General features: G+C 36.8%; 1 protein-coding gene and 1 long non-coding RNA gene across 5 annotated transcripts in view; one reads left to right on the top strand and one right to left on the bottom strand.

The window, feature by feature from the left end:
• ADAM23 (ADAM metallopeptidase domain 23) overlaps positions 1-27,026 on the bottom strand; it is a 181,544-nt gene that overhangs the window by 16,671 nt on the left and 137,847 nt on the right. For all 4 annotated transcript variants that reach the window (XM_070458530.1, XM_070458529.1, XM_070458531.1 and 1 more), the window contains exons 16-24: positions 26,610-26,681; positions 25,930-26,019; positions 24,217-24,297; positions 16,660-16,710; positions 15,922-15,985; positions 14,584-14,689; positions 11,596-11,715; positions 9,572-9,740; positions 6,975-7,086 (exon numbers count right to left, since the gene is read on the bottom strand). In XM_070458530.1, the coding sequence (XP_070314631.1) occupies positions 6,975-7,086; positions 9,572-9,740; positions 11,596-11,715; positions 14,584-14,689; positions 15,922-15,985; positions 16,660-16,710; positions 24,217-24,297; positions 25,930-26,019; positions 26,610-26,681 (865 nt within the window). The remainder of the gene's footprint in view (positions 1-6,974; positions 7,087-9,571; positions 9,741-11,595; positions 11,716-14,583; positions 14,690-15,921; positions 15,986-16,659; positions 16,711-24,216; positions 24,298-25,929; positions 26,020-26,609; positions 26,682-27,026) is intronic.
• Positions 148-11,684, top strand: LOC139032169 (uncharacterized). The gene is made up of 2 exons (XR_011484684.1): positions 148-223; positions 11,572-11,684. It is a non-coding gene; the product is annotated as an uncharacterized lncRNA (long non-coding RNA).

The following is a 27,026-nucleotide window of genomic DNA, read 5'->3' as shown; positions in this document are numbered from 1 at the left end:
AATGTATAAACCTGATGAGCAATTGTATAATTACTCCATTTTATCACAGGGTAAATAGTATGATCACAGAGTAAATAGTATGAGTCAGATAGTCTAGCTTTATCATTAACTAAATACAACCTGAGTTATTCTTCAAATAACAAAAAACAATAGGGGACACAACAAAAAACAGACAAAGCCTGTGGAGAGCATTGAGGGGAAGAAAAGAAGACCAACATATAAGGTGATGGTAACGGTCTTCAAGGGTCTTCAAGGGTAAAGACTCAGCCGGCAATGCAGGAGACTCGGGAGACTTGGGTTTGATCTTTGGGTCTGAAAGATCCCCTGGAGGAGGAAATGACAACCCAATCCAGTATTCTCACCTGAAAAATCCCACGGACAGAGTAGCCTGGTGGGCTACAGTTCAAAGGGTTGCAAAGATTCGGACACAGCTGAGAACTGAGCAATGTGTTTCAAATATGACAATCCATTATAATTCAATATAACCTAAATAAAAGCTCAGATTTCCAAATTGTGGAGGTAAATACTGAAAGGAAATGTATTCCAAATAGACTGCCTCATTTTTTTTCTTTTGAGGCCATAGAAAATTATTGCTTTCAGAATACTAACTTAACTAGGACACATCATGTTATATACATACTTTTTGCTGGGCATTGTCCCTCAGACCCAAAATATACGAGAGTCCGATTACCTCTTTAATATTTTATAAAAGCTGTATGTGCTAAATTATAAGAAACTAACATATCCCTTTCATATGGTAAAGAATCCTTTTAAAACATAATGCTGAATGAATATTTGTTATTTTTATAATAACTATGTAAGTGATAAATAACAACATCTATTTTAAAAGACTTTTTGTATTTGCTCTGGATGTAATTTGTCACCACAGAATCCAGAGAATTAGGCAATTGATCATGCAGGTGTTAGAAACAACCAGATGAACAGGAGTCTACAGATGCTTCAAATATGTATTCAAGATAAACAGATATAATCTGTAATCTCCCCTGGGCAAGAGCAATTATCTCCAATTCTTTTTTTTTTTTCTTTTTTTTTTTCATTTATTTTTATTAGTTGGAGGCTAATTACTTTACAACATTGCAGTGGTTTTTGTCATACATTGAAATGAATTAGCCATGGATTTACATGTTATCTCCAATTCTTAACTGATGAGTACTCAACACCAAAACAAGATAAAAGTAAGTGGAAAAACAGCTTTTCCAAAAATATCCTTTCCCCTCTTTGCTCTCCTGCCCTCCCACTACTTTTTAACTAAAAATATATGCAAAATTCATTTGATTCTTTATCATGACACTTAACAGGCTTATCTCTTCCAGTAGGTTGCAACTCAACCTGTTTTCAAACAGATATGAATTTACTAAGTGGCTCACAGGTGGATGGATGTGTACAGGGGATATTTAAAAACTAAGGTCTCAATTAGCCTCCAACTAATAAAAATTTAAAAAAAAAAAAAAACTAAGGTCTCAGCTGCTCTTCCCAGCTAAAAAGAATTTATCTTCTCATTGAAAAAAATTTCCTCGGACCTTCAGGGACCTATAATCTAGTTTTACTTCCCTACTAATTTATTTATTAGGTAACTGTATTTATTTGTTCATTCACTCATTCATTCATTATCTACTAAAAGGTTCTGTTGTTGTTGTTCCAGGAACCATGCTGGTGATACACCTTATTTTTCTTTTCATCCTACCAAACCTAGAAGGCTTGCAGATTATAGCTAACAACACAATCGTATTAGGAATTTAATTTTGCTCTCCAACTCTTCACCGTACTTACTTTTCATTTAACTTGTTTATGGAAACTGTTTATCACTTAGCAGTATGTTTTCACTTTTGTTTTTTTATTTCTGCTATTTTTTGGTTAATTATTATTTTTAATCTTGGTCCTAGCTATCGTATGTGCTAAAAGGTTGACTTTTTAAAATTAATTTATTTAATTGGAGGTTAATTACAATATTGTGGTGGGTTTTGCCATACATTGACATGATCAGTCACGGGTGTACATGTAAAGTGCAGAATTTTTGAGAAGTGTGTAATATTGATAAGAACTAAGAATTTTCTCTTTTTCTCAGGAATTTCTATTTTATATGTAGAATTCTTTCACAGACAAGTCATGCTTCAGACACTTTGAAACTGTGTTTTTGAAACTGAGAGGTTGATTTTTTTTCTTTTCTTACTTTTAAAGACTTTCTGAAACAAAAGGCTGCAGTATTTCATCTATGACTCCAGTGAACCAAAAGGGGTTACAATCTTGAATCCTTAAATACTTTGAAGGCCAGAGGCATCAAAGACATCATTTATACTCTATGGACCAAAGTTCTTTCTGCAGAGATTTATTATTTTGTTAAAATTTAAGATTAGAAATAAATACTAAATACATTCTTTATACTTTAGAGTATAATATTATCATGATAGATATTTTATCAAGCTCTACAATTCAGTATTTAGATGTACAACCAAATCTGCTTACTCTTCTACATAAAATTTTTAAAAATTGAGTCATTTTTTGGACACATTGGGATAAATGTCTGAATGGATAAGAAAACAAATTATTTTTTATAAGAATAGTATTTGTTTATGCTCTCAATGAAAATATCATGCAGTTTTTCTGAACTCAAAGTAAACTCAGAATTATCAAAATAATTTTAAACTTAGTAAATCCTTGTTATTGATAAGGCCATTGGTAATGAGAAAAATACTGAGATGGTACATAATTGTATAGAGCATAATTATATATGACAATCATAACTTCTCATACCTAATCATCTGAATTACAAAATCAAGGATTTCTGCACTCACAAAGAAAGTCATCAAAAAACACGTGCAAAGGTAAACACTAAATAATACTCCTCAACATAGACTTAGAAATAACTGTTTTCAAAATACTAAATACTAACAATACTTCCTTTGACAAGTAATGTATCAGTTAATAAGCTTAATCATTACTTATTTTTTTAACTCTTTCTACTTAGTACTGTTATAAAAACTAGCAGAATAACTTAACACCCAGTTTTAACTCAGGCTGTGTGCAATAACAGAAAAAAACACACTGGGCTGAAGATCAGGTGATGCAGGTTTTATTCTTGGCTCTACACCTAAGTAGCTGTTAACTTTATTAATTAAGCTAGTTTTCTCATTTTTAGAAGAGTGGGTCTGAACTGAATTGCCCCTAGGGCCCTTCTATCTCTGATCTGATTACTACTGTCATGATGACAGCACCTGACCAAAGCTTCCCAGGACCATTCTTTGACTTTATATATATCAGGGAAAATATTTGATATGTTCCAGTTTCTTCTCTTCCCTCCTACAAGAAGTTGCAAACCATCCATTGAGGAAAGTCTCATTGTACCCTATAATAAAGTGAAGTTGCTCAGTCGTGTCCGACAGCACTGTGCAAAGATACCCACACAACACAAAAATGGCCAGTCCTTGACATGGCTCTCCCTATAACAGGTGGAAATTCCAGGTCTTTTAAACAGAATTCAAACATAGTCTTCCCTCAAAGAACAAGCCAAAATAATTTCTTGCAGGGAGTTCAGTGGAAACAGGTTGGGAGAATAGGGACAGAAGCATCTTTGTAGGTAAAATGAACAACAGTATAGAAAACGTGAGTCACATAATATGTAATAGAAAAATCTTTTTTAAAAAATCTCGCTCACATGATTTTTGCTTTAAGAGCCTATTTCTTGTCTTTCAATAATTTTAATTTAAGAGCTGGAGCAAATTATCTTCCATGCTTTAAATAGTGGGTCAACAATGAACAACTTGAGCCAGTGCAGAATGACTTCAATGGCAAAACTTTCCTGTGTGTTATTCGTTCCTACCCAGATGAGGTTGAATTTTTATTCTTTTAGTAACTTGTAGTTACAATGAAAGAAATACCCCAAACACGCTGGTTCATTTCTCACTTTCTCAAATCAAAGAGTCACAGAATTCACCTTTACTTTTTACTAATTTAATCTGGATCCAAAGAGATGTAGTTGGGTACAATTCATCTTTTATGATAAAATCTCATGATTTAAAAAGAAATATTTTCATTCTACTTCTTAAATTTTTTTTCTTAACAAGGAAGTACATTAAAACTAAATAAAATAAGTATTTTTTAATACTCACCGTATCTCTACTGAAAAGCCCTTATCTACAAATATGACAAGTTAGGTCATTGTAGATGTTGCTCATTATTTATGGCAAGTATTTAGGGAGGGTCCAGAGATTGTGCTCAGTAAGTCAAGTATCAACCAAACCAATCCAGTCATGAGAAAATGTAGAACACAAAGTTATAGAGAAAAACCTTGGCACCTCACACAGGTGCTGAACCTACAGTCAGGGAAGTACTGATTGTTTCAGTACCTTGATTTTGTTACCTGTTACTCTTCAGCAAGGCAATACAACAAATGCATTCTGATAAACTGAAAATCAGTGTTAACATGCACCATTTCACTTCTTTTACATATTCCCAAATAGAAGGGATATGGTATTCATAGAGTGCCTATCATGTGCAAGGATGTGCTGACTCTAAAATAGTATAGAATCAATAAATATTTGCTATCTGGATTAAAAAAAGAGAAGTAAAGTACCTAGTTTCTCTCTTACCATCTTCTTTAATCAGAATATCAAAATTAAAACTATAAAATCTACAGTAAAGTGTTTAAATTTTCATTTCAGTTGTTTTCCATTTTCCTAGTATATTAATGGAATTTTCTACAGAGGCTGAAAAGACATAAATGGCCAATACAGATAGAGCCATTATTAGTTGTTCTAAAACTGCTTGACTTTTTCTGGAAATATGGTAATTTACAATAGTAACTACTCTTTATTTATATCAAAGTGAAAAGTGAAGTCGCTCAGTCGTATCTGACTCTTTATGATTCTGTGGATAGCCCACCAGGCTCCTCCATCCATGTGATTCTCCAGGCAAGAATACTGGAGTGGGTTGCCATTTCCTTCTCCAGGGGATTTATTTATATCAATTAATACCTTTTTTCAAATGAATCAAGATTATTAAAGATTCATGAAGATTTTAACAATTTTAGAGCCCATGGGTAGGTTTATTCAAAGGACTCCACTGTCTTCATTTAGAATTAAGTAAAAAAGAAAATATGCAACAGGAAAGAAATATACCAGAATGCTAATATTGACTACCTTTGAGTTACTGGATTAAGAGTGATTTTTACCTCCTTTTTAATCTTTTCTGTATTTTCAAAATTTTCTACAATAAACAGGTATTACTTGAATGATCAAAAAGGTTATCTTTAAAAGATAATGAAGACCAGCACCACATTAAATGGGAAAAAAGCAAAACAGAACAAACAGCAGCGAGGGATCTTCTCTTCTCTAGAATGTATTTGTTTACTCTATGCCTCCCAATAAGTTTTTAGGCATGCGTGAGTGAAGGAATGGAGAAGAGAGAGAATGGATTAATAATTCCTTATGAAAAAGAACAAAGTCTAAGCCACTTCAGCTGTGCTCATCTGTTCAGACACACTTACACATCACTTGAGAAAACAACATTTAGATCTTTAAGAGAATCACAGACATGGAGAGAAAATTTGGAAAGAATGAATCTCTCCTTGTCAGAGACTAAATAGTCTCTAAATCGAAGTTCTGAAGGTGGATCCGAGAATTTTTCATACTAATTTTAAAGCAACAAAAGACTAAATGTAAAAGTGGAATTGGTTCCTTTTTATAACTAGAAGGAGAACAGAAATAGATTGTGAGGGTGTGCTTGTGATTCTTATAGAATGTTAACATCGTGGCATAATAAGCAAATGCATGAAGTGTTTTAACACCCACTCCTACTGAACATTACACATGCATGCAAATCAGCCTGAATCTCTTCAGGAATTGAAGACTATGGAACTTTATATACTTTCAAAATCATAGCTTCCCTTATGGACAATACTGAAGCTTGATTTTAAAGGCGCTTTCATCCAAAACTAAGCAGATAAAAATGACACTATTTCTATATGTATTTTTCCTACCTGCAGGAAAAAAGCATGATAGTTATTTATGAAATACTGTTAGCAGTACCATGAGAAGGAAGAACCTGATGTAGAATATAATGCCCACTGGTGTACAGTACCTGTTCCAATGATTTGTTGGTTTCTCAGGTACAATATTATAGTAAGTCTACTGTAACTGATGACTTCACCAGCTCTTTGAAAATCATAAAAGGGGTTGGGAATGGGGAGAATAAGGAGAAAGTGACTACTACATTTAGATGACATAGGCTACGTTATAACACGGTAGCAAAAGGCCTGAGATCGGGCATTTGTGATCTCAAGTTACCTGAGATCCTGGTCCCAGCCCTGCCTCTAGTTTACCTGAGTAACCATAGGATGTCACTTGACCTCAGGGACTGAGAGTGCCCATCTGCAGAATGAGGGTTGTTCTAGATGGCCACTGAGTCTCCTTCCAATTCTAAAATTCTCATTTTCCTCCTTTTAATGATGATTAAAACAAAGGTCCAGATCTTTCAAGTTTTCTTTGCAGTGTTAAAGTTCTGTGAAGAATTCCAGTTTCTCCCTAATCAAAAGTGTGCTTAAACAGAACATAGGAGACTACAACTTCCCTCTGGAAGGACTCAAGTATTGAGGAATGACCAGAATCTCATGTCAGTGAAAAAGAGTTCATCTATTTAAAAAACTGATTTAGCTTCAACCAACTATAAAATGATTAACATTTGTGATTATGGAAGAATGAGGTTTAAAGGAAAGAAAGGAAATTGGTATATTTACCTCTTCCTAATTCCAGTTCTAGACTAAGGGGTAACTTAAGCATTTTTTTCAATGTCATATCCAAGAACCCTTAATTCTGCGGGAACATGAATCAGACATTTTAATGACAAAAAGAGATATTCTTATGTGTCTCCAGAAAACCTATGAACTTGTTATATTGGCGCCATTGGAAGAATACTAACGAATTCAGTATGCAAGGAATTGAAACTGAAATCACACAAACCCTTGGGTCCTTCGTCTTTTGGGGGGTGCAGGTTCCTAACTGGATCCCGGATACTGCAGTCTGTCCCTGCCCAGGTGAAATCACAGATGCAGGTGGCTTCATTACTACACACCTGTGAAGAACAAAGAACAGAGATGGGGCATTTTCACCGTACTCGGTAGAATAATGGTGGTAAATGACACATGGGACAGGACGGAAGCTTTAAAACCATTTGAAATTTTTAGGTCTCCCCTGGTTTTGTTTTTTGTTTTTTATTTTTGGTTGTGCTGGGTCTTCACTGCTGCACAGGCTTTTTCTCTAATTGCCGTGAGCGCGAGCTACTCTCTGGTTGCATTGCACGGGCTTCTCACTGCAGTGTCTTCCCGTGTCGCAGAGCATGAGTTCTACGGCACATGGGCTTCAGCAGGTGCAGCACGTGGGCTCAGGGGTTGCAGGTTGGAGACTCTAGAGCACAGGCTCAATAGCTGTGGCGCCAGGGCTTAGCTGTTCTGTGGCATGTGGGATCTTCCCAGACCAGGAAGATTCTTTACCACTGATCCATCAGCGAAGCCCCTCCCCTGGTTCTGAATACTAGACAATGTATAGATCCAATACTTGGGTGATATTTTTTCAGTTAATTTTAGAAAAATCAAAGATTAAAAGGAAGAAATTTTCAAATTAAATGTTAATTACTAGTGTTGATATTGTTTAAGTACTCACGTCTGACAATGTAGCTTTTTCAGAAGTAGTTGCTTCTAGAAACATACCGTAGAAACAATATGCTTAATTAAAGAAATTAATACATGTTGGATTTAAAAGGCGTTGCCAGAGGTGACATACCAGGAGACATAAATCACCAATGCACTGTATTACCTCATCGTGCCCAACACAGAAGTCATTTGGTGGCATCCTCCCAGCCACACAAGCTCCCCCCATCACCACCTTCCCTGTCTGTCTGTAGAGTCAGTCCTCAGTCAGCCTGGCTGATGACCCTCCTAGAGTGATCTCTGCCCCCTCTCTGCCCCTGGAATGAACCTGTAATTTAGATGAAATAAATAACCATCCAAAAACTGGAGACAGAGTAGTTTAAATCCTCATCTGCCTGTGAAATACATTCAGAGATAGATTGTTTAGAGATGATAAAATTGAATTTAAGCTTATGGGTATAAGCAGCTTTTTAACTTGAAATGATATAATGCGATGATGATAATTAACACACTGAATTTAACCTTTTTTTTCAACAAGATGAAGAAGTGGGGGATAATGGAGAATCATGGACCTTTTTATGCATTAAGTTTTATATATAATGCTTTCAGAGCAGTAACTGAGTAGCTGAGTGGTCTGCCCAATGCTTTTACTTTTGTTGTTGTTTTTAGTAGCTAAGTCGTATCCAACTCTTCCGCAACCCCATGGACTGTAGCCCGCCAGGCTTCTCTGCAGATCAGATTTCCCAGGCAGGAATATTGGAGTGGGTTACCATTTCCTTCTCCAGGAGATCTTGCTGGCCCAGGGATCAAACCTGCGTCTCCTACATTGGCAGGTGGATTCTTTACCACTGAGCCACCAGGGAAGCTTTTAATTTACTATAGCAATTATTGAATATTTACTATATTGATTACATGCTAGGTACTTATACTCAGTGCTTTGTGCATAGGATCTCATTTAATCACTACCACCCTGATGACTGAGAGAGCCTGAGTGACTTGCCCAAAGTAACTTGGATAAAGAGAAGCAGAGTCAGGATTCACACTCGGGATCCTTTCTAGCCACAAAATCTGCGCTCTTGATCATTAGTCTCTACTGCCTGTTCATGAGTCTGCGTCACTGGGCATAACCTCCTTATGCCTTTCTACCTTGCTGTGTGACATATCACTCATTTAACTATCTATATTTTGGATTGTTTTCACCTTTGCTGCAGCATCTTCCTTTGATATGATCACTCTGAGTTTCTTCATTTCTTTTACCATTTTTGAATTCTATATAAATTTTGTACTATCTTTTCTTTTACTAAATCCAATTTAAATAATCACTAACATGTGTTTTTAGGTAATAAACCTAGGTTTGCCAGGAAGTACCTGCCCCAACACTTTGTGCACAGAACTAAAGATACAAGCAGGTGTGTGTAGAGAGCACATCTTCTCTTTTGCCAGCAATGGTCCAAGCATAACTGCCCAACTTTAAACATGTGAATTATAGCAGTGATCCAACCTCTGGTCTAGTGTGATCTTCAACACACAGATACTCAGCATGCACGCTGAGTAGTTGAGGAGCTGAAAGGGAATTGCTGAAAAGTGTAAATTATTATGAATGGTACAAAGCAGTCACATAGAGTCTATAGCTTCTTTAGGAATCACATCATTTTTCTTCTAATTCCTTGGATTCCAAGAGACTGTGGAGAATAAAAATACACAAATATGCAAAGTGATAAAAAAAACAACAAAACTAAAACCATATCAACACATTTAGGTATTATTCTTAGAAGATAAGTATATAAGGAAATAATCATAGTCAGTGCCTAGAGTCACAGAAGGAGAATGGCTGGACGAGAAGTTCAACCACTGTGAACTTGGAGGATGTCAGACAAGGAAGATTTGAGCTGGACACTGATGCCTACTTACCCCATGGCCTGAACACACTTTACCCTTGGAATCGAGGGGGCAGCTGCTCATATTTAGGGCCTGAATCTGTAGACACTTCCGATCTAAACACATCATAGATGGGCCACATGGTGTTCCATCTTCGACATAGCCCACATCTGTGTCATCATCTAAAACCACATGAGCACCACTAAAAAGAAAAAGATAGTCATACAGTCATTAGCATCACACTTGGAAATATACCACCAACATGAGTGAGGTTTGCTATTCAGGAAACTGAAGACGCTGTCAGTAGACACAGATTTCTCCTAGCATTTCTCTACTTTTCATTTCACCCTTTCTCCACCTCCCCTTAGTAAAAGAGCATGATAAAAGAAATGCCTTTCAGCACCATTATTGCTCTGCACTTCATCAGAACAAAAATATGTCATTTGCACAAAGCGTGTTCTAAATCTTCCTTGTTTGCCAGACCAACGTTAAGACTAAAGGAGAGGTGTGCATAAGAACAACAGAAGCAATCCTATCATTAGCACTCCAAGACATTCTGATACAAAAAGGCAGGTGTTGGGCATAGAAAGCAAATGAAAACATCTTGAAAATTACTTCAGAGGGCTGGATTATTCATGATTGAAAAAAAACAAGCCAATTCCTCTCTATTGATATATACTTCTAAAATCTCAAAGCTAAGGACAACTGGAACTTGAATAATAACCAATGTTATAATTACTAACTAGATACCTTGCTGAATATTTTTAAAATATTAAAATATTTTAAAATTTAAAAAAATTTTAATATACTAGTTTAGACTATAACAATATAATTTAACAAGGTTGTTGCATCTAAAGATGTGTGAAAACTTATACACTCAAAGGAAGCTTCTGTGCATCAAAGTCACTAGATTTGAATACTACAAATTTATCCAGGAAGGATCTTCTTGTCTAAGACCCTGTTCAAATCATCTTTCGAGCCATTTAAATGACTGGAAATCAGCAACCATTTGACCAAGATAGCAATATCCAATGTGGCTATCCAGTTGATTTACCAAATTTTGTTCAAAATTATTTAGGGATGATTCTAAATCTTACATTCACCTATGTAAGATGGAGTTTTGCCATTTGGGAGATACTAAAGATAAACATTACATATCCTGAGGGCAATTCTGTAGGGGGAATCCCAAAAGTGTTTTAGGCAATGGAAGTTATCATTTGAATGAGAGCATAGCATCCTAGAATTACAACTCCTTTAATGGGAACGATATTATTTAAAATATAATATGACTCCCAGTGTTAAAAAAAAATAAGTCTTGTATCTCTGTGCCTTGTACTCACAGATAATTGGATATGAAATGACTGACTAGAGCTATAAATATTTTAGTATATACTTTCTATGGGCTTTCCTGGTAGCTCAGATGGTAAAGAATCCACATGCAATGTGAGAGACCTGGGTTTGATCCCTCAGTTGGGAAGATCCCCTGGAGAAGGGAATTGCTACCCACTCTACTGTTCTTGCCTAGAGAATTCCATAGACAGAGGAGCCTGGTGCGACCCCAAAGAGGTGGACACGAGTGAGCAGCTTTCAGTTTCACTTCACTATACTTTGTATATGTGATTAGGTTTCAATTAATCTTCTAAACCAAGCACATACTTTCTATATGTGATTAGGTTTCAGTTAACCTCCTAAACCAAGCACATAGAGTATAGCTTAAATTCTTTTTTGTCACAAAAAATAAAACATATAATGTTCAAACAGTGACATATTTCAATGCTCAAAACTTTAATCATATTCAAAATGAATATCGTAAAATTCTACTTTTAAAATTATAATTACAAAGAGTGTCTCCCTACTAATAACTGGCATAATCTTTAAGCAAATACAATGTGCAAACTGATATATAACTTTGTTTTTTAAATGCCTTTCAATACACAAAGTGATGATAAATTCTAAGTTGTTATTTCTCTCATGAAAAATAGAAATGTTTCCACTGATTTCTCTCTAAATTTGTAATTCTCATGATTCTTTAGGCTTGCCAACATTTGCTATGTTACCTGCAGTCAATCACCCGGCCTTGGTGGTAGAAGGAGGTTGGGATGATCTCACCCTGAAGTTGACCAATACGTGGTGCTCGAGTAAGGTTGGTGCAGAGCAAAAATCCACAGAACACATCACTGAACATATTAAACAAAAAAGAACAAGACAGGAGGAATCAAACTGAAAAAATCAAAATTATTTGGTCCACAAATACTTAAAAACGGGAAATATTCCCTTTCCCTCTAAATGAAAACATTTATTTAGATACTGTTGGTTGGTGAAAACCGCCCCCTCCTTCCTAAAAGGATCAAAGCTTGTGCGAGGTAGCAAAGCAACCAGCTCTGAGACGGCTCATGACTGGTGTCAGAACCTATCAAGGCACCCCCATTCTCTACACCCACTTAGCCATGCCTCCTTCCCATCCTCCTAAAGCTAAGAGTGGCCCCTGGAATGTTGAGATGTGAAGAAAAGCCAGATAGGGAGCTGCTGGGGAGAATTTTATGCTCTGGACGGGCTTTTAGAGCCTGACAGGGAGAAGGTCTTTGGTTGCTACCCCTGCTTCCTGCTTTTGAATGCAGAACTTTTGCATTCACCTTGCAATCGTAAATTCACATGTAAAAATATAAAGTGAACATGCTAAAGTATTACAGAGAAGAGAGGCAGAAATCATCTGGGTCCTTGGTGACATTGTTAAATGACTCACTCACCATGGGGACACCTATCTCCAGGGTATTTGTTAAGTAAACAATGAACTCTTTAAAAAATGTGCAAAGAATTGAAGTGGTGTATCACACACATACAATCCATGTCCAGTAAATGCATGAAAATGTACTATTCCATTCATAAATGCAAATTAAAGCCACAATAATAAAGCAATTCACACCCAGCAGAATACATAAAAGTAGAATGTCTGATGACACCAAGTGTTGGTGAGAACACAGTACAGTGCAACAAAATTCTCTTATACAAATTATCAGCGGTAGCATTTACTAGCACAACCATTTTAGAAAACAGTGTCATACCATCTAGTGACACTGAGAATATGCCTCCCCTGTGACTTAGCAATTTTTCTTCCAGGAATGGCCTTAGAAAAATATGTGCAAATGAGAACTAAGCTACATGTACCAGAATGTTCACAGTAGCATGATTACTAATAGCCAAAACATGGAAACAATCTAAATGTCTGTCAACACAAAATGGAGAAGGTATATACCCATAGATATGAATGAAAATGAAATAAAAGAATAATAAATACGAATCTACAGCTACACACACCATGGAAAACTCTCAAAATAATGAACTTAAGAAGCAAAATACAAAATAATACATGAAACATGATTCCTTTTATATAAAGCTACCAAAATTTTAGGCAAAGTAAACTGTTTAGGGCTGAAAACTTGAGCAGTATATCTCTAAAGAAAAATAAGAAAGCAACTGCCACAAAATTGAGGATAACAGTACCTTCAGGAGAGAGACAGGGGCTGTGAGGGTGAAGAATAAATCCTGGAATGCACTATTTCTTGATTCATAGAAGGGTTACATGAAAGTTCACTTTGCATTTATTTGGCAAAATGTATATTTGTATATTAATCACTTTTCTGTTTCTATATTTCTCAATTTTTTAAAGTAAAAAATACATTTATTTTCCTTAACTCACTGGTGGTTGGATATTCTATTGACAGATATTAGAAAGCTGTCTTCTACAAAGATCTAAAGCAATGCCTCCCAACTTTCTGAAGTCACAGAGGCACAGAGAAATGATCAGGTTTGTCTGTGACATTGACTTAATGAATGAAGCCAGAGGCATTAAACCCCATAGGTTCTGACTAGTGTAGACTCCACTTCCTTCCTGGAACCTCAAAGACTGAACATCTCAAAACTTCTGTAACTCACTCACGAGACATCAGATGGGAAGCTCTGTTCTGTTATTTTGGTTTAATTTTAAAGAAGTCAAAGACTTTTTGCTTCCTAAGGCCTCATCCACCATCAAAGATTACAAACAACTGCCAAGTTTCAAAAAGTACAACATTAGAGACCATTAATTAGATAAATAAAACTTCTCTTAAATCCTCGCTGTGCTTCACAATGGGAGAAGAATCCCCATTGTTACGGAAGGAGAATGGGGGAGCTCTTGTCTATCACATAATGATCCCAGAGATCCAAATCATTGAGTTAACCTTAAAAAACTATTAAATTGCAATTTTAACTTTCCTCAACAAATCAAGGGAAAATATTACCAATGTGCTCTGAAGGCATCTCATTTCCTGAGTAAAGAATCCTCAATAGGCACTGACTAGATACTTTTTTGGCTGCCCTCAAAGTTCAGTTAGTTAGTAAAGAATCTGTCTGCAATGCAGGAGACCCCAGTTTGATTCCTGGGTTGGGAAGATCCCCTGGAGAATGGAAAGGCTACCGACTCCAGTATTCTGGCCTGGAGAATTTCATGGACTGTATAGTCCATGGGGTCGCAAAGAGTGGGCCATGACTGACTGACTGTCACTTTCAGATACTTTTTAGAAGGGAAAATAAAACTTTAATACAGATATTAGATATTTAATCAAATCAAATCATGTTACATTTGAGAAATAATCAAATGTATGTTATTTCATTTTAAATGGCCCCCAAAATATAGACAGTCTACATCTTTTGCTTACAGAATTCCTTATACTAGTATATTCGTAGGCTTTTTTAAAGCAAAAGTAGAAAACCAAAACCCACTATTAATTTAAAATACCTTAGCAAAATATCTCTTCCAAACAAGCTTCAAGTAAAATACAGCACGTGAGAACTTTCCTGAATTCTACAGAAATGGTGTCTCTGTGCCACAGAAACAGTTTAGTTCATAGTCATTTGCTTGTAGATATATGATCTTTTAAATTCATACTTTTTAAAATTTTAAGTAGTCAATTTAATTTAAAAAATCAGTGACATTTATTTTGTGCTCATTTCACATTTGGACCAGGGCTTCCAAGTCCACCCATGATGCTCCAGAGGTGACCACTCACTGTTTGCTGCACTGGATCCATCGGTCTCCATCCTTCCCACAGTTACCCTTCTCCGTGCCTTCTGTATTCAGCTTTTCATAACAGAATTTGTCAGACCCTGAAGCCTCTTTTGGAGATGAGCAAGAAAAGAGAATTACTTTTAGTTCTTTTTGTTATCCATAACCAGCTCTGTGCCAGTAAATTTTAATAACCGTTGCTCCAGAAAAAGGAAGAAATTCCTAATTTGTAGCACTTGCCCATTTCCATAGTGTAAATTTCCACAGTGTAATACCTGGCTAATTTTAAACTAAGAATGTGATGCCAGTCAGCTTCTAAAAGTCCTGAAAATTTCACCCATGGCTCTTGCAAGCCAAGGCAGGACAGATCAAACACACCATTCTTTTTAACATGCGAGACAAATTTATTCCCAGTTCCTGTTGGTGGGTTTGAGGATGGGAGGTAGGATTAATCATCAGCAGGAATTAGTGAAGTGACACCAAAAAAACTAATTCTTAACCCTGCTTTCTATTAATATCAGGAAGCATTATAAAATCTGATCTCACTGAAATTTTGTTGGCACATGGATTTTGATATTTCAACTTTTTTGAAAGACACATATGCCTCTATTATCTTTCCGTGTCAAAACTGAACCACTGAAACTAAATCTTTCAGTTAAATGATATTTACCAAATACTAAAATCACTTGTGCATGAGTCCTAGTCCCCTTTGGGTGACTTCTTTTCCTGGTAGGTGACCCAGTCTTTGCCAGCAAGACAGAACCACTTCTCTCTCTTCCAGTCTGGCCCTCATTAACTGAAATTCACTGGCAAGGCAATAAAAATGTCAGGAAGAGAATATGTGTACTGACATGTAGGGAACATACTAAGAAAATGACCATGTACCCAAATCTCTGTCTGTATATCAGGAAGTACTTGTGTTTCACTTTGAGCTCAGATAGTCAATTACAGAATTTAAAAAAAGAGTCTGGTACTTTCCTAGGATAAAAGAATGGAAAGCTAACTTGAAGGGGTGAATGTTAAATCCAAGGTATAAACAAAATTACCGAAGTGGATTCATAATGAGCATGACCACTGCACTCAACCCAGTCTGAGTGGGTGTAACATCCGTTCTGTCACAGCCACAATCACCGAATAGCGCTGTTCGGCTCTGACGACAAGTCTTCAACGTCGGCAGTTGTTTGCTGTGGCCCTGTGACTATGATTCACCATTCTCTTCAGCCTTTTCTAGCTGTTTTTTTTTTAAATCACTCCCAAGCCGTATCTCTCTTTCAGCAAGACTGGCAGCAAAGAATATTAAAAGAAACCTGAGTGTGACCACCAAGCAGGAAGCATGACCTACTTGTTCCCCAGATGTACTGACACTGATTGTCCCGGGTCTTGCACTCCCCGTTGTAGCAGCGGCCCTGAGGACAGAATGCATGTTGTAAGTCCAAGGAGCTGGTCCTATTTCCCCCCAGATTCTCACTGCAAGGTCTCCTTATCATTGTTTTGGACAAAGTTGGGTTTTTGGGGTACCCTAGTATTTTCACAATGAAAATAAAACTCACAAACATCTTAAGAGACACAAAAGAATGAAAATTAAAATCTAAAACACAGAACAGACCTCACTGTACAGCTCTTCAAGTCTAACTAATCATCTAAAATTTTAAACTTTATGGAAAACAAAAATGGGTACATTTCTTTGAGTGACACCAAAATGATTTTTAGGTTTTTTTGTATGTGAATGCTTAGGTCATAACATAGCTTCAGGAAAAAAAAAAAGCATTACAATATATTACCATATTTTTCCATAATAGGCTGAAATGATTAAAGATAGTTACAACTCCATAAATTAGATCTCTAATTCTTCAGCCATTATTTTTTTTTCCCACACTCTCAATCTGGACAGTTTGCACCCAGAGATAAATATACTTAGTATTTTATATGATGTGAAACAACTCTGAATTAGAAGACCAATGCAATAATTTCCTGTTGTTTGAGTTGCAATTTGCCATCAAAATTACATTCATCCAAAAAAAAAAAACCTGAAAACTGAGCCTTTCATAAAATCCCAGTTAAAACCTATGGCCAAGCATACCTGATTTTGATTGCAAGCATATCCATCTTGCTTATGAAGATTTGGTGGGCACTGAAAAATATATTTTTAGTTAGCATTCAATATGTGAAGTATTTTCAGCTTATTTGCACAATACATTAAAATGCAAAAAAATTTAAGGATGATTTTATTACTATTTGTAAATTGTATGCTACAGATCACATCAGTAAAGTTTGAAATAAATGTAAAAAAATACAACTTATAATTAGGAAAACATGAGTAACTCCTTAAATAGCTAATCCAAATTTATTCTCCAGTCATTGGTAAAAATGAATCAATCAATCAAAGCAGCGGGTGCTTCTTATGTTTTCCATGAGATGCACTAGAATAATTTACGTTCACTTGCCTACCAAGTTCAAAGTAGAAGGGATTAAAATGGTCAACAAAGGGAACAAATCAGCTTGTTACACAGGAGTAGATACGTTCAGGAACTAATTTACAAGACTTCGTTCAGTCATCATTAGTAACGTTCAGGAACTAATTTATAAGGCCTTGTTCAGTTATGTGAAAATGTCAGATCTGCATGTGACACCCATGACACTCACCTCCATGCCACATTACTGAAAAAGAAGAAATACCCAGCCCTTCAATAAAAGTGCTGTATCTCCATTACATTTCTGAACTCTCAAACTATAGTTATTGAAACAACTGTGATGTGATAGTTCTTTCTTTTTCCAGGTCTATTTATCAATTTATTTTTAAGTACATTTCAATTTTCCCTAACATTATCCTGAATAATTCACATGTTTACTCTCTCTTCATCTTATTTATCACATTTAAGAGCTAAAAAAAAGAAGTTCAAGTCAAAGGCTCTGCTACAGCATTCAAAACAAATATTAAAAGGTGGGGGGGGAATACAGGTGCAGTAAGTGAATAAGAAACAAAGGAATAAAAAAAATATATATATATATATATAAAAAGAAACAGAGGAATCCCTGTGAGGTTCTCCCTTGATTTTCACCTTCTCAGTAAATGACAGTCCCACTCTCCCAGCTGCCCAGGCTCCGAACCAGGGAGTTAACCTGTGTTCCTCTCTTTTACTCACACTCTCTTTCTAGTCCACTGACAATACCCGGTAGCAATACCTTCAAGTATAATTACAATCTGACCACTTTCCTCCATCTCCACTGCTAACAGCTGGTCAAACCCAACACTATCTCTCACCTGATGATGCAACACCTCCAACTGATTCCCTTTCATCCCCTCGAGTATCCTTATAGGTGACAGAGTTACCAGAGTGTCCCTTTAAAAACCTAAACCACATCATGTTGCTCTTCTGCTAATGGCTTCCCAGTCTACTCACCGGTCTTCCAAATTCATGATCTGCTCCTATACTGACCCTGCCCTCATCCATACCTGACCTCACGTGAATGTACCAATCATGCTGTCAACCCATGGTCTTTGTTCTTGCTCTTCCTCCAAGCTTTCCCGCAGATTTCTGCCCAGCTTGTTCTGTCAATTTTTTTAGCACTTTGCCTGAACATCAGCATCTCAGAGAAGCCTTCTTTAACCATGTCCTCCAAAACCATAACCTTCTCCCCCATGTGAGCACCATCTGTTCCCCATTCACTGTTTTACTTATCATCAAACTTTCATGTATCTGTTTGTCTACTCAGTCAGTTCAGTTGCTCAGTTGTATCTGACTCTTCACAACCCCATGAACCACAGCACACCAGGCAGGCTTCCCTGTCCATCACCAACTCCCAGAGCTTGCTCAAACTCACGCCCATTGAGTCAGTGATGCCATCCAACCATTTCATCCTCTGTCATCCCCTTCTCCTCCTGCCTTCAATCTTTCCCAGCAACAGGGTCTTTTCCAATGAGTCAGTTCTTTGTATCAGGTAGCCAAAGTATTGGAGTTTCAACTTCAGCATCAGTCCTTCCAATGAATATTCAGGACTGATTTCCTTTAGGATGGACTGGTTTGATCTCCCTGAAGTCCAAGGGACTCTCAAGAGTCTTCTCCAACACCACAGTTCAAAAGCATCAATTCTTTGGCACTCAGCTTTCTTTATAGTTCAAATCTGACATCCATACATGACTTCCAGAAAAACCATAGCTTTGACTAGATGGAAGTTGGTTGGTAAAGTAATGTCTCTGCTTTTTAATACACTGTCTAGGTTGGTCATAACTTTTCTTCCAAGGAGCAAGCATCTTTTAATTTCATGGCTGCAGTCACTATTTGCAGTCATTTTGGAGCCCAAGAAAATAAAGTCTCTCACTGTTTCCATTGTTTCCCTATCTATTTGTCATCAAGTGATGGGACCAGATGCCATGATCTTAGTTTTCTGAACGTTGAGTTTTAAGCCAACTTTTTCACTCTCCTCTTTCACTTCTATCAAGAGGCTCTTTAGTTCTTCTTCGCTTTCTGCCATAAGGGTAGTATCTGCATATCTGAGGTTATTGATGTTTCTCCCAGCAATCTTTTTTTTAAATTAATTAATTTTAATTGGAGGCTAATTACTTTACAATACATTGGTGGTTTTTACCATACATTGACACGAATCAATAGTGACACGAATCATTAACACATAGTGTCAATGTGTGTCTTCCGACAAGCTTGATTCCAGCTTGTGCTTCATCTAGCCCAGCATTCCACATGATGTACTCTGCATACAAGTTAAATAAGCAGGGTGACAATATACAGCCTTGACGTACTCCTTTCCCGATTTGGAACCAGTCTGTTGTTCCATGTCCAGTTCTAACTGTTGCTTCTTGACCTGGATACAGATTTCTCAGGAGGCAGGTCAGGTGGTCTGGTATTCTCATCTCTTGAAGAATTTTCCACAGTTTGTTGTGATTCACACAGTCAAAGGCTTTGTTTACTGCCCCCCTCCTAATGCAGTTTGTCTACTGCTCCCATCCTAATGCAAGCTCCATGCAGGCAGGGATTTTCCATCTTTTTCCCTCCCTGGCACCTAGAACAAAGCTGGGCTCAATTATTATTGAGAAGGTACTCAATGACTAGTGACTGACTGAGAAAATAAACAAATGACCCGCACAGATACAATTATTTTATTCTGCAGTATCAAGCTGTTTATCAAGGTCACAACAGAAAGATAATAGAACTAATTTAGAATTGCTAAGAAGCAGTAACTTACCAAGGAATACATTGAGATTAAAGGCTTTGGTTCTACAGCTTTCTATGAACAACCAATTTTCATACCAGTTTTCATTCAACCTGATGGTAACTATTCAAAAGATGTAATTATCAGCATGAGAACTTGGCTTACTGGACCAACTGCACAAAAACAGAGATTCCCTATGGTCTCTTTCATTCATCCAAATCCACTCAAAACACCATCATTATCTTATTAATCAACTAACAGTAATTATTCACTTACTCCAAGATGAATGCAACCACACTGAACCAAAATGCAAAAGAAATGTTGTTCGCTGAATACACACATCAGGGTCTAAACTTAACTTGTCATATTTGACTTTTGTGATGTTTCAATAGGAGAAAACTAGTAGGATTTGATAAAATTTAAAAAGCTCTCATAAAATGTCATAACTGCATGGGAGAAGATTTCTCATCTATTTTCAGTCTAGGCTAACAAAAGCCAGTTGTTTAACACTGAAATGCTTAACAAAGGAAATTATGAAACGTCTATTGTTCTCTGGAGACATTTAAAATAGAAGAACCATAAATCTGTGTACTTTATTCTGCTTGTGAGCAGAGCTCTGGATTCCGTCTCTAAATGCCATTTGAGGGACTTCCCTGGTGGTTCAGTGGTTAAGAATCTGACTTCCAGTGCAGGGGACATGGGTTCAATCCCTGGTCTTGGAACTAAGATCCCACATGCCACAGGGCAACTACGCCTGTGTGCCTCAATTAGAGACACAGCCAAAAATAAAAATATATACAAAATAATACTGATAAATAAATGCCATTTTTACACTGTACAGTAAGGTCCAACTGAGGCTGGCTTCCACAGTGCAACAGCCTTTAAATGTGCTTATTTTAAATTGTGTTATACTCCCATTTTGATGACATATTTCATAGTGTTTAACAAAACATATTTCACATATCTTTCAAAAATATCTTTATTAGATCATCCAGATTGTTTGCTCAGAATGTCTCTCAGTTCCACATCTTATTTATTCTCTTTGAAACTGTGAATTTAAAAAGCAGCTCAGAAGCATCAGTAAATGCTAATATAAAAACTAAGCAGAAATATACTGTGAAATAAAAGCAATAAATACATAATGTCACCAAAAGTACTGATTTTCAGAGATGCAGAGATTCTGAGACATCCCATTTTAATTATTAGTATCAATTAAATTCAAAGTTTCCTGCTTCTTTCAAAACAGAAGAATTACTGTGTGTTGGGGGCAAGGGTGTGGTGGTGTTTAACTCCCTCTCTTCCACTTATCTAGTTTAGGTTCCTTCTGGTCATAGAAGGGAATTGTTACTAAAGGAACTGAGAATTTAACAGTACAATTTTCACCTTGGGACATGAAATTAAAAGAATATTTTAAAAATTTAATCAACAAAATATTAGATTGAATTAGAACCCTTATTATAAAAACTTTATTTCCAGTAAAGCCTATAACAATTCAGGAGTTAAAGGTTGAAATGGAAAAACTCTATTTTTATACTTTGGCCACCTGATGCGAAGAACTGACTCATTTGGAAAGACCCTGATGCTGGGAAAGATTGAAGGTGGGAGGAGAAGGCGACGACAGAGGATGAGACAGTTGGATGGCATCACTGACTCAATGGACATGAGTTAGAGTAAACTCAAGGAGTTGGTGATGGACAGGGAGGCCTGGCGTGCTGCAGTCTGTGGGGTCACAGAGTCGGACATGACTGAGCGCTGAACTGAACTGATGCTCTTAAAAGAATTGAACACACAAAACCAAAACCATATACAATGGGTCTCATTCTACAAAACTAAAAATATTCTACAAAACTAAAAATATAACTCAGTGAAATAGTGTATCAGAAATGTCAATATACTTGTCATAAATCACAGAATCCACAGTTCTTACATACTGCCACTATATTATTTAAAAATTGTAAAGATCTATTTATATGTAAGGACAGATATACACAAAAATCACAAAAGGATAGCCATACAGTTCGCTGTACCATAAGCTTTGTACTATATCCATTTGAATCAAGCCTTAGATGGTATATATCAAAACTTTTCAGAAAGGTTAATTAGGAAATTTTGCTTTCCTCTCCTCATGTTTCCTTCCAGGGAGAAGAACTCCGTGTAACTCCAGTTACTCTCTGCTCCTGTGCTCACTTCTCCAGGCAGGTAGAGCAACTGACTGGTTGATGGATAAACTTCAGAAGAATAACTCAGCATTCTGGCTCAGTTCTGCCATCTTCTCCTGCCTACTCACATGATTCATCCTCTCTCTACTGCTCCTCTACGGCATACAAGGGCCACCTTTGCAAGGAGAGGTCATTCTAGGCCCAGTTATGTCAATAATCTGTTACTACAGCCTAAATCTGGGATCTGTAAAGAGGCCCATTTAGCCCTCACACTGAGCTAGGACTTTCAACTTGGCTCTTTGTAATAACAAAAATGATATTTTAGTTTCCAGCCATACTCTATCAGGAACCCCATGTAAATCACAATACCCGGCAATAGGTAATTCTGCTCTTGAGAAACTTACCCTAAGTTGCTAACTCTGAATAAAAAACACTCTTTAAAGTGCATAGAGGACCCGTGTACCCCAATGTTCATTGCAGCACTATTTATAATAGCCAGGACATGGAAGCAACCTAGATGCCCATCAGCAGATGATTGGATAAGAAAGCTATGGTACATATACACAATGGAATATTGCTCAGCCATTAAAAAGAATTCATATGAATCAGTTCTAGTGAGATGGATGAAACTGGAGCGCATTATACAGAGTGAAGTGAGCCAGAAAGATAAACACCAATATAGTATACTAATGCATATATATGGAATTTTAAAAGATGGTAACAATAACCCTATATGCAAGACAGAAAAAGAGACACAGATGTATAGAACAGACTTTTGGACTCTGTGGGAGAAGGCGAGGGTGGGATGATCTGAGAGAATAGCATTGAAACACATATATTATCAAGTGTGAAACAGATCGCCAGTCCAGGTTGGATGCATGAGACAAGTGCTCAGGACTGATGCACTGGGAAGACCCAGAGGGATGGGATGGGGAGGGAGGCAGGAGGGGGGATCGGGATGGGGAACACATGTAAATCCATGGCTGATTCATGTCAATGTATGGCAAAAACTACTACAATATTGTAAAGTAATCAGCCTCCAACTAATAAAAATAAATGAAAAGATAAAATAAAGTGCATAGAGGGACTTCCCTGGTGGTCCAGTGGTTAAGACTCTGCCCTTCCAACGCAGGGAGGGGATCAGGTTTGATCCCTGGTCAGGGAACTAAGAGCCCATTTGCCATGTGGCCAGGCCAGAAAAAAAAATTTTTTAATGAAAAGAGATTTATAGCCATATTAATGATAATAATGAAATGCTGACAACAATCTAAATATTCACCACTAGATGTAGAAGTGACTGGTAAATTCACATGGCTGACTTTCATGCAACTGTAAAGGGGATATTTATAAAAATTGTATCATAGCATTGGAAAATGCTGTTGAAGTAACGTCAGAATAAAATCGAAGGTAGGATGAAGTCAAAAATTCTTACCAAGCCCCTACGCCTGACTCCTGACTTCTTCCCTGAATCATTTCCACTATTTCCCAGCTATTCCTGCTTCCATTCCATCTCTTGAAGAAGCCAGGCTTCTGTACTCACTGGGTTTCATGAATTTATTAGCCTTTCTAACCCAGCAGAATGCAAGCCCGGGAAGAGCAAGGAGTTGCCTATTTGGATTCCTCCCATAGCCTGGCATTCAAAGCAGTGCTTGAAACACAGCAGGGGCTCCACAGATATTCATTTGAATGACAAAGACTTAAAACAACACGATGTAAATGTTTAAAAACATAAAAAGTAAAGAAGGAATGCCAAAAGGCAATCTTAATGATAATGCAATAATTTTAACATGAAGATCATGCCAAGTGTGTGGGCCACGAAGCCAGTGCTTCCTACATAAATGGAGAGAGATGGTGACAGACAGGACTTCGGCCCCCCAGTCCCACTTCAACTACAGCAGTGCTACACTTTCAGATTTATACACTGAACTTCTGTCCAAAATTTTGCTAAAAGACAGGGTTTTGTGGCTTAAAATTGCTTGAAAATAGTACCATTAGTGCTTTATCAGTGTGAGCCTACTGTTTTAGATGTGGGGACCAGAACATTGCTGATACATACACCTATACCAATTAATTGGATATAAGCAATAATAAGGGAAATTATAAAGGGGAAATTTGGAAGAAAACAGATTTTTTAGGCCCAATAAATATTCCTAAAATAAAAGCACAGTGGGAGCTAGAAACTACTAGAAAACAGAACAAAACAAAACCAAAAATCCCAAAAGAATCGAATCATATTCACACATGGAATTCAAATTGAAAGCATTATAATATGTATTTGAAAATAAGATTACCTAAAATTCAGTTTGCCATACCTGGCCAGAGTCTCCAGTACAATATTCGGTAATATCACACCCATTCACAGCATCCCGACATTCATATCCTCGTGGCTGAAACTGCAAATCAAAACTCAACATTAGGAACCAATATTAATATTTCGAGTTAGTATTCTTATATTCACCAGAAATCATAACATCCTTTCATTACCACTGCCAAACTCTTTTTATGAATCATCAAGGTAGTTTCAGAATAGAGATAATACCCAAAAATCACTCTCTGTAGTAAATATGAATCATTAACCAAGGCATTAAATGTTCAGATTTCAAAATCTGCTATCTCAGAGTATTATGTTTGGAAAACACTGTGATGGTAATTATGTAAAGAAGAAACACTGGTGTGGCTTAAGACAAAGAACTAAATACTAAAATATAAATATAAACATTTAGGACCTCTCTGAAGGCTGATACACACACTCAATCTGCACTAATTTATCTATTAGCTTGTATATTAGTCTTGCTTTAGCTAAATATATACAATCAGATTTCAATTAATTCATATGAATTCCCTTCAGTGATGCCAGTGAATGACTGCTGAATACAAGGCATTTTGTTTGACTAGGAGAGGGGCTGGTACAAGATGAAGGAAAGAGTCCATCATTTTCAAGCAATTTATAATCTGCTTGGGGACATAAGGCAAGAACATCTAAGCTGGAATCTTATAGAATACCATAAGCCTAATACTCCTTTGGTATTGAATAAAGTTAAATCATATTATTTTCTGGTTTTAAAAACTATTAAGAATTTTATAGAATGAGAAAAAGAAAGATTTTAAAAATGACTTTTTAAAAATTAACCACAGTTTTCCAAAGATAGAAGTAATATTTCCACAGAAACAAAAGGTGTGCATATACACATATAAACTTACATACATATATTACTTCCTTGTCTGGCTCGTTTGCCTTTCTAAGGGATTTTAAAAATCAAATGTGAAAATATAAGGACTAAGTTTTATGCTCAGGCTCCAAAATAAATTAGGATGGGTTTTCAAGAAAAAGTTTGTAAGTGGGACATGTTATGAAAAACACCACAGAAACTGTCCCTCTTCTATTCAACCATTTAATTTGATTTTCACCCATGTTAGCAGGGCAATTGCCAGTGTTTATTCTGGAAGGATCACAGGTATACTTTCTTAGGGAGGTGGTGGAGAATAGGATTATTGGTTGTTGTTCAGTCACCCGGTCGTGTCCAACTCTTTGCCACCATATGGACTGCCGCACACCAGGCCTCTCTGTCCCTCACCATCTCCCGGAGTTTGCCCAAGCCTCATGTCCATTGCATCAGTGATGCCATCCAGCCATCTCATCCTCTGACACCCTCTTCTCCTTCTGCCTTCAATCTTTCCCAGCATCGGGGACGTTTCCAATGAGTCAGCTGTTCGCATCAGATGACCAAAATACTGGAGTTTCAACGTCAGCATTAGTCCTTTCAACAAGTAGTCAGGGTTTATTTCCCTCAAGATTGACTAGTTTGATCTCCTTGCTGTCCAAGGGTTTGTTGGTAGTGAATTATAATAAAGATAACTGTAGTAATTCACAGAATTTGGCTAGATTTATTGATTCTGTAAATTGCTGGGCTAACACACAGTGTCCATCAACAAAAGTGTGAGAAGCTGTATAAATACTCAAGGTACACATTGCAATAGTTGGCTAACACGTCATCGATAAGAGACGAAACTGTCAGAGAACTCACCAGACACGAGGTACTATTGCAGCAAGGCCCGTCGCTGCAGTGAGCCCCATTGGAGAGAGAACACTTCTTACAACACAGTCCATAGCACTCCTAGAGAAAGCACTTCACGTGAGTAAGCGGGAAACCCACCCGCTGGTCATTCTACATTTTCTCCACGTGTGACATGCATGACTCACATATATATAATGGTAAGCAAATATTTTAGGAAAGAATTAATCATTTTAGTGGTAGATTCCTTCCTGCTATACTTCTCAGTAAAGTATGATCTTCTAAGAAAGGACTTCTCTACCAAAGAGTAAGCTTATTTTTTAGCAGGCATCCTACCCTCGGTTAGCCCTACTATAATTTTAATACTCAATCTAGCTTTACCAAGACAAAAATATTACACAACACAGAAAGAATTGTCATGACTTGGTACAGCTTGTCTGAGAGGAACATGGGCTATGAATTTTTAAGAGATATGAGTTTGATTAGAAGAATATATTAGGTTTCTTCAGACAGAGCCATAAGGACATGATTAATTCTAACATATCTGAGCTAGGATTAAGCATTGATGAGAGAGTTCAGAAATAAAGGCAGTGAGGCCACAGTGAATGATGAGGGAGACTTCTCACTAATGCTATTACTGTTTGCTCTGGGTAGAAGATGTGCTGAAAGTAGCAAAGATTTCTCATACTTACCACATGGATACCACAATCACACTCCTCCCCAGCTTCTACGTATCCATTTCCACATTCTGTGGGTTCAAATAGCTGAAAGAGGTTAGAAAGGTAAAGGGAAAACATTTCAATTTATCACAGAAAATCAATTTTCCAATTAGGCTACATACACACCCTATAATCATAGATATTCCTCTATGACCTATTGTTATGGCATCTTACAAATACATCTGTGTGGGAAACACTGTTCATTTATTTATAACACTTCTAAAAAACATATTTTAAATGGAGGTAATATCTCTTGGAGGATTCTCTGGTGGTGGGTTCCAGAGATGACCTCTACCATTAGAGTTACTTTTTATAGAAATAAGCTGTCAAGATGAATAGATCACTTTTCATTTTTGCTAATGGAGTTAAAATGCATCTCTAATAAGACTC

This window comes from Odocoileus virginianus, chromosome 30, assembly GCF_023699985.2.
Source record: "Odocoileus virginianus isolate 20LAN1187 ecotype Illinois chromosome 30, Ovbor_1.2, whole genome shotgun sequence".
Lineage (NCBI taxonomy): Eukaryota > Metazoa > Chordata > Mammalia > Artiodactyla > Cervidae > Odocoileus > Odocoileus virginianus.
Note: the sequence above shows the minus strand (reverse complement) of the source record. Positions and strands in the feature narration are given on the sequence as shown.